The following is a 9029-nucleotide window of genomic DNA, read 5'->3' on the forward strand; positions in this document are numbered from 1 at the left end:
AATGTTTACTTATTAATTTTAATAAGGTGATTATTAACGTTCGAACAGTTACATGTAACTGTTCCCGCCCCTTTTTTAAATTATTACTTATCCTTTTCTCTCTTTTTTTTTATTAATTCAGAAAAAAATTCTTGATTTGATTTGGATCGGGTAAATCCACATGGACGACTCAAATTCAAAACTTACAAAGAACGGTGAACTAATTCAATTTGATGGAAAAAAAGAAAAATGAAATAATTCTTTAAAATGAATATAACAACTTTATTACAAATATATTACATATACATAATCTGTCGTTATTTCTTGTAATAGATATTTTTGGTGAATCTCTTTTATGACTATAAAATTATTATTATTATTATTATTATCAATATTTATATTCCTCTAGAAAGTATATATAACATATAATTATCAGCCTAAAAGATATATTAGTACAAAATACAACCCAACACTTTAGCCATGAACTTTAATAATTGACATTGAAAAACGCAAGCGAACTAAAAATATTTTTTTTTGCATTAATTTAAAAGGATGTTATTTATTTTTTTGAGGCGAAAATTATAATATCAATAACATATTCTGTACTATTTAACAAGTGTAATTTCTAAAAAGGTAAAATATGCATCGAACTTATCTCTATCTCATATGGTAGAGAGGTTATTTTTGAAAAGTCATTGGCTTAAGTGCAACAAAACAAAGTTGTTACAATAGGAAAATACGACAGTGAAAAAAATATGTCAATTAATATGAAACACAATATAGAACATTTAAAAGAACTCAAATACCTAACAATGTTCGATCCTATATGAAACACAATAGACAACAGATGGTAAATAATATCAAAAGCAAGAAAGTACATCTCTACAATAATACTACGATAGATACGGTGTTGCCACACTTCCCCGGTAACCTAATCCCACCAAAAAGTGAGACAAAATTCAAATACCTACCAACATTCTATCCCAATTCGCAACCTGCATACTATCCTATCTAAGATCATGTCATCAGTATACTAAAATTGCTTGTCTAATCATCTTTTCCCAACATTTCTTCGACGTGCCTCAACCACTCTTCATACGCATTATATCAATCTCTAACACCTTCTTATTGAGGCTTCTACGCATCTCCTTTCCGCATGATCAATCAAGACACATCAAGGCACATAGCATCGCCACAACAACTTTATTAACATTTAATTCACTAGAAAACTTGTCAAACAACGTTTAATTTGGTTAATTCACACATATCAAGCCATCAACGCAATTTGATCCTAAATTTTTGACAAATTCATTGTCAAACTTCTTAGGACGCAAAAGTCAACAAGCCAATATATACACATCTACAATTAAAATCCACGAATATGCATCTCTTTTTGTCTCTCACTATTTGATAAGAGACCCATCTTCCAATCGATTCCGAAAAAAAAAGTAAATATAGTATTAGTACTTTCATGTTATATTAGACCAGACAAACTTTGAAAATCAGCGTAGTTTGAAAAATGATTTCAAAAATATATTTTTGGTTGTGAAATAGTATATTATATGCAAAATATTTGTCAACATCAACCTCATTTTAATTCCATCTATATCTTTATTATCATGTTTTCCCAAAAACTTAGACCTTTTCATATGAGGTATTATTAGTGATTATGTTTTGGACTTTTATACACGTGTATCACATAAATATTTTTAGTTAGTAATGTACCGTATACATATAAAAGAATAAGCATTTATATACAACTAAAAACAATCGACTTTTAATGCCATTTGAAGGGAAAACATGATTTTTTAAATGTTGATAACAACTTTATATACATATACATATTAATATTCCTCTAGAAAGTATATCATATTATCAACCTAACAGGTATATTAGGACAAACACAATCCAATATTTGGTTCTCTTAGGCTTTTGGCTGCGTGCTTTAGTTATTTTAACTTAAAAACACAAGCGTACGGAAAAAAGTAAATTAATTTAAAAGGATGTTCTTTATTTTCTTGAGGCAAAAATCATAATAACGTTAATAACATACTCAGTATGATTTAACAAGTGGATCAAGGCATGTAGAATCGTCACAATAACTTTATTAACATTTTACGAAATAGGGTCTAAAATACCCTTGAAGTATTGAAAATGGTACAAAACTATCCTTCATCCACCTATTGGCTCCAAAATGTCCTTTTCATCCACCTATTGGCTCCAAAATACCCTTGTCATCCACCTTTGAATTCAAAATTGACCACTTATTTAATAATTCTAAATTTATTCTATTTAAATATTTTTAAAATACTTGATGTTCAACTATTGATTATAATTTAATTTATTTGTATTATTTATAAACCGATCCACTACCCACCTATTACTAACTAAACCCATCCAATTAATAATCCAACTATAATATCAAAATCGTCATAAACACTACTAAAACATGATTAAATTATAGATTAATGAAAATGACATCCAAAATTATTCGAGTCCGAATCGAAGCCCCAATTAAATTTATGTTGAGCCATTTATTTAGGAGGACACTTTTAATTTGATTCTCTTTCAAGATTTAATTAGAAATTTATGATTAAAGGTAAAGAAGTAATACATCCCAAATTAATTCATGCACTTTTTTAAAATATAATTTTATTAATATTTATGATTTGTTTTAAAACTTTTAATATATTATTTTGAAAAAAAGTTACCTGTGAAGTAACCAAACATAATTGGGACGTAAGAATAATTAAGATGAACAAAGTCAGACTTTTAAGTTTATCGGTAATTTTTATTTAGACAATTGAACGTATGATAAATAACTTTTATAGATATTTTCGTCTCAAGTTTTTTAAAACACTCAATTGGCAGTAGCTTTTCTATTGTTACATTAATAATGTGAGTGATTTATTACTTTGGAGGGTTTAATTAGTAATGGATGGGTAGTGGATTGAGTTATAAATTATACTAATAAGTTAAATTATAACAAGTTGAGCGCCACGTATTTAAAAAAATATTTTAATAGTTTAAATATAAAACCGTTAAATTAGTGGTCAATTTTGAACCAAAAGGTGGATGACAAGGGTATTTTAGACCTAATAGGTGGGTGAGAAGGTATTTTGGAGCCAATAGGTGGATGGAGGATAATTTTGTACCATTTCCAATACTTTGAGGATATTTTAGACCCTTTTCCGAACATTTTATTCCGTAGGAATGTTCAATTTAGTTGATCAACATATATCAACTTGCAATTTGTTCCTAAAATATAGACAAATGCATAATCAAACATCTTAGGACATAAGATTACCTTAAATTAACCCATTTAAATTATAACTCCTTTTTATTAAATAGTAACAACTAATTAAATTCAAAATAATTACTTGCAAGATTAGCTTATTTGACAAAATCGATCATTCTTAAAATAAAACTGGTATGAATTATTAACTAATTAATTTATAAATTTTCCTATTTTTGAATAATGTACGAAAATATTTGTTTGCAATAACAAAAACTATACTTAGTTAGAAAAATCAAATTGACCCTTAAGAACGATAATTATTTAACATAAATTTTAAAATGAGAAAGTTAGCGGTCTTAATTATTTAATGTAATATATTAATATTTAAATTTGTATCCAGATTGAGACTTATAAATCTAAATGTAAAGCTTAATGTGCATTTAAACTTAGTTGTAATATAGATAGAGGAGTGGTTATGATGGAGGGACGGTTTTATCGGTTAGATAATTAATTTTGTAGAAAATTATTCAGCTCCATTGAGGAGACAAAGATGCAAAACCATTCAAATATTCACAAACTATTTTATTTTGTTTTCCCCTCAAATTTATTGTCTTCTCTTTTTACAAATTTTTGCTTCATCATTTTATCTACATTTAACTTTCTCTAAAAATACGATTTTGGATTCTAGGTTTGTATTTTACATTTGATCCAAGTATATACCATATAAGTTAGAGGTGATCTTCCTTTCTTCTTCTATGTTCTGTTTTGAATTTTATGTGTGATTCTCATTGCTCTAAATTGGAGGCATTCACTATATCAAAACTCATATTTAGTAGCAACTATTTAACGACAATAGGTTAATTGCCACTAAATATGCAGTTTTACCGGCAATTAACACTCTTTATATATGTAACTAAAGCCTATAACAACATTGGATCTAATGACAATTAACTAATATCGAGAAAGACTTTAGCATTCTTTGTTTAATGTACATATTTAGTCCGGTAAAAAATGTTTTTGTCGTAGTGATTCCTTTTATTCTTTCTTGGTTTGAATATTTAGGTAAAGGGATTCAGTAATTTGCTTAGACTCTGACTTAAGTGTCTTGTTTCAGATGATCAATAAAGAATGGTTTATGTTTTTGTTATGTCTGAGAGTTATTTCTTGAACTAATGCATGTTCTGCTTTTAATAGGAGGCAAAAACATTTTTTCTGTTGTTGGGAAGAAGCTAAAAGTCTCTGTTTCTTAAAAAAAGTTAGTTGCTGAATCTTATTTCTTTCACGAGTCATGATCAGCCTATCATGCTAATTATGTTGGTATGATTTTTTTGTTGTATTGATTATTGACGCACAATGGAATAACATCTATCCTGATTACTGTAGTGCAGTTAATTGTCTCTTCAGACATGTTGGAAGCTTCTTCAAACATGGATCCCCCTAGAAATGAAGGGGATATGAAACCAACAAATCTTGAAGAAGTAAAAGAGGAAGGTCCTCTCTTTTCTTGTAATCTATTTGATGCAGAAATGGTTCGAAAGGTAGCACAGGAATTCCTTACAGGATTAGCCTCTGCTTGTGTTGACAACACGACTGGTGGTTTATTCAAGAGCCCTGCTTCTATGGCTGTTGATATCAGAAGAGAAATGGTCGACTATCTTATCCAGAGAAGTGAGACATTCGTTGCTGAATCAGTTGTTTTAGAAGGTGGAACAGAAACCATAGTGTCGGACAACCCTTATGATAACATTTCAGATTTCATCGATGATTTTGGTCAGTCCAAGAGAAATTTTTTTAGTAGGGTTTCAGGTTGGTTACTAAGTGAAAGAAGAGAGGATAGAATAGATGATTTTGTACAAGAAATGGAAATAAATGGCTTTTGGTTGATGGCTAGGAGGGAAACCGTGGCACAAACAGTAATTCGAAACGTTGATTTCAAAAACACCTTTCACTGCAATATGAAGTCTAAGTCTGAAGAAGAGCTTGCGAGACATGTCATTTCATGTGGTTTCAGGGAAATACACTGTGAAAATGAGGGTTGTAATGCAAGATTTAGTGCAGCTCAACATGAACAACATGATTCGGAGTGTCCTTTCAAAATACTTCAGTGTGAGCAGAAGTGCCCAGAAATGCTTATGAGACGTGAAATGGACCGGCATTGTATAACTATTTGTACAATGAAGCTTGTCAATTGTTCCTTTTATCCCGTTGGTTGCCAATCGACTGTTCCGCAATGCAAAGCAGACGAACACCGTAAAGAGAATCTCCAATCTCACTTGGTCTACATTTTAAAACTTATTTACAAGGAAGCATCTTCAGAAGCTCTTAAGAAAAGGGCTCAACAATTGGAACAGGTAAGCTATGAAATGGTTTGTGTAACTTATACTTTTTTCGAGCATTCAATGATTCAAGTGACATTATGTTGTCAGTTTGTTAGATTTTACTGTGCCCAGGGGCAGATCTATGAAGAAGGGTGGATAGTAGAGGAGCTAGGATTTTCATTAAGGGAGCTCATAAGGGGGTCAACTAAATTCAAGAGGAAACACATTTCAGCTATATTTCTGTTGTTGCGAAATTCATGATCATTTGGCCAACTTCTGAGATATTACTTTTTAGATAATAAGAATAACTATAGTAAACAGGCAACATCAGGTGATATGTTCTTTTATTCTCATAAACAGGCAACATCAGGTGGACGATTAGCAGCTGCTCGTGATGCAAGATCATTAACAACTGCAATTAAGAATATTAATGCAAAGCTTGGACCATTGGAGGTTGAGAAAAAGATAGAAGTCAATCCGGAGTTGACAGAACAAAAAGGAGAGGGAACGGATGTATCCAGCAAGAATGAAAAGTCTCCAGACTCACCCAAGACTCAGCATGACCTTGCAGCTACGCCCGCCAAAGTGGAGTCACCTACCAAATCAGTGGATGTTGTGGAACCAACTAGCAAAGCACAAGTGCAAGAAGACTCAATAGATATATCCTACAACAAACATAGGAGCACCGAACCTCTGGTAAAAAATGTATTATCTCCAACAGCGCTTAATGAAGAATCTTCTAAGTCACCTCAAGACGTCACAACTTCCTCATCCAAAAGTGAAGAGTCTACCCTATCCCCCATGAAACACAAAGACTCTTCCTCACCTGAAATCGATACACATGAAACTAAAGATTCTACGCCATCACCCAAAAAACAACATGACTCCACTGCTTCCGCACCCAAAATGAGTACACATGAGCCTAATCCATCACCAAAACAACACCATGACTCCACAGCTTCCTCACCTAAAATGAGTACACATGATCCTAATCCATCACCAAAAAAACACCATGACTCCACAGCTTCCTCACCCAAAATGATTATACATGACTCTACTCCATCACCAAAGAAACACCACGAGTCTACAACTTCCTCACCTAAAACGGGTATGCATGAGTCTACTCCGTCACCAAAGAAACACCATGAGTGTACATCTTCCTCACCTAAAACGGGTAGACATGAGTCTACGACATCACCAATGAAACACCATGACTCCACAACTTCCTCCCCTAAAATGGTTACTCATGAATCTACTCCATCACCGAAAAAACACCATGACTCCACAACTTCTTCACCTAAAGTGAGTACACATGAGTCTACATAATAACCAAAGAAACACCATGACTCTAAGCCTTCACTCGAAATGGAGTATGCAAAAAGTGAAGAGTCTATTCCATCAACCAATAACCAGTAGGACTCAAAAAGAAACGAAGAGCCTAAGTCAACAATCGAAAGTAGATGAACGTGTAACAACCAAATGAAGTACATACTTGAAATAGTCAAACTATGTAGAAAAAATGAAGTTAATTTTGATCTTTATAGCAATCTTTACCTTATAGAAAGAGGAAAAGGTTTTTTCACCATCTGTCCATTGTCAATGGTGGCTAGCTCAATTTTTTTTTTGCAAAACTTATGATTTTATAATCATTTTAGGCTTTGTATAGGTATCCTATATAAATATTATAGTACTTCAGAATCAGGAAAATATTGATACTCAACCACACAAGAAACAACATACAAACATGTATAAAAGAAGACCAAGATCAAGGGAACAAGTGTGCAGCTGAATACGCCCAAAACTCGTCCTAAAAAGGATAAGCAGTAGCTGCAAATATATTTTGGTTTTTAAGTCCGTAGTGAGTCCCACGGACAACTAATATTTAGGTATTCGATATCGCTAACAAATATCAAAGCAATAAAAAAAATATTAACTAAAAGAATGGGTTGACTTCAAGATTATGGAGGCCTAGAGTTATGATTCCCCAATTGTCAGATTATTTCTCACTTCTTTAGCTATAGTTTCATCGAACTAATCTCTAACAAGTAACAATCATGAATTTAACTTAGATTGCGTCAAAGCTTTGTTATAACGGACAAATTGTTTAATGAAACTACCTTTTGAAATTAAGCACCCAGTAATTTAACTTCAAACTTCAATAAACAATCTTTGAATTACAACAAATTATAATCTCTAATTCCCCTAACTCAAAAAACAAGCCCACAAGGCTTATGTACCCAAACAATCTTTGAGTTGCGCCCAACTAGAAGATTAAACTTCACTAAAAATTAACTTAAACTACTTCTCACAAAAACTCACAAAATAAAATCTCACAATTGTTTTTGCAGCACTTAAATAAGTAATCAAAACTCTCTCAACAATTGATTGTGTCTCTCTATATTAAGTGGTGGAAAATCCTTGCTCTATTTATAGACTTCAATAGAGCAAGAATCATTTTCCTGTGTCAACTCTACTTCCATAGGTTTTCCTGTTTCAAAACGATTCTTCTTCTTTTTGTTGCGTTTTATTTGTCCCGATTTCTTACCATAAATAGATTTTCCTTTTAGAAAAAGGTTTTGAATTGACTAATCTTTTTCTTGTAGGAAAAGGTTTAGAACTCTATAAATAGAGGAATGTTAATTCTAACTTAACCAGCATTCACAATGTAGTCTTAAAAGCTTTGAGAGTTTTTGGTTAGGGGGAGAAATTGTAGGTCACAAGCTTGATACGTTATCACTTGTATGAACCTCCCATGTATTATGAGTGAATTTGGTTGAGGTTGTTTCTCTCTGTATTTTGTACTCTCATATTTATAGTGGATTGCTCATCTCCTTTGTGGACGTAGGTCGATTGACCGAACCACGTTAAATCTTTGTGTTTTTTGATATATTTCTCGTTGTGTTCTTACTCGTGGTCTTTCGAGATTTGCATTGCTAGCTTCCACTTTACACCTACTTATTTTCAGTCCTAAAAAGTGGTATCAGAACCAGATTCAATGATGAAGTCAGGTTCAATGGTTCGATAATCGATTATTGAACCAGAGTTAGAAAGAGGTGTTCATCTTGACGAGTGTAATTCTAGCCCCAACCTTTTTTGACAATAATGAAGAATTTCGTTGGAGAAATTGTTTCAGAGAGGTTCTCTATGTTGAGACGTAAATTTTGCAAAGGAGATTATAGAGAGGAGAAACAAGTTGATGAATATTAAGTAAAGAAGGTGGACAAATTTGTTTTTTTAGAAATTCATGCCAAGGGGTTGATTTGTTGGGTTTTATTTGTGCTGATTTCTTACAATAAATAGGTTTTCCTTTTAGGAAAAAGTTTTGGATTGACTAGTTCTTTTCTTCTATGAAAATGTCTAGGATTCTATAAATAGAGGAATGTTCCTTCTAACTTAATCATCATTCACAATGTAGTCTTAAAAGCTTTGAGAGTTTTTGGTTAGAGGGAGAAATTGTGGGTCACAAGCTTGATACGTTATCACTTGTATGAACC

The 9029-nt window shown here is 32.1% G+C and overlaps 1 protein-coding gene across 1 annotated transcript; it reads left to right on the forward strand.

The window, feature by feature from the left end:
* Nucleotides 1-4425: 4425 nt before the first annotated feature.
* LOC101259330 (uncharacterized) lies at nt 4426-7117 on the forward strand. The gene is made up of 2 exons (XM_069296530.1): nt 4426-5568; nt 5896-7117. Exons 1-2 carry the CDS (start codon nt 4624-4626, stop codon nt 6859-6861), a joined length of 1911 nt encoding a protein of 636 aa, XP_069152631.1. The 5' UTR covers nt 4426-4623; the 3' UTR covers nt 6862-7117.
* Nucleotides 7118-9029: the final 1912 nt, after the last annotated feature.

The sequence above is a fragment of the Solanum lycopersicum genome, chromosome 4 (assembly GCF_036512215.1).
Source record: "Solanum lycopersicum chromosome 4, SLM_r2.1".
In the NCBI taxonomy this organism is placed as follows: domain Eukaryota; kingdom Viridiplantae; phylum Streptophyta; class Magnoliopsida; order Solanales; family Solanaceae; genus Solanum; species Solanum lycopersicum.

Excerpts from the sequence above, each read along its gene's own strand:
- LOC101259330 (XM_069296530.1), top strand. The coding sequence starts at position 4,624 with ATGTTGGAAGCTTCTTCAAACATGGATCCCCCTAGAAATGAAGGGGAT. Across the intron at positions 5,569-5,895 it reads GGGCTCAACAATTGGAACAG|GCAACATCAGGTGGACGATT; the intron begins GTAAGCTATGAA and ends TCTCATAAACAG.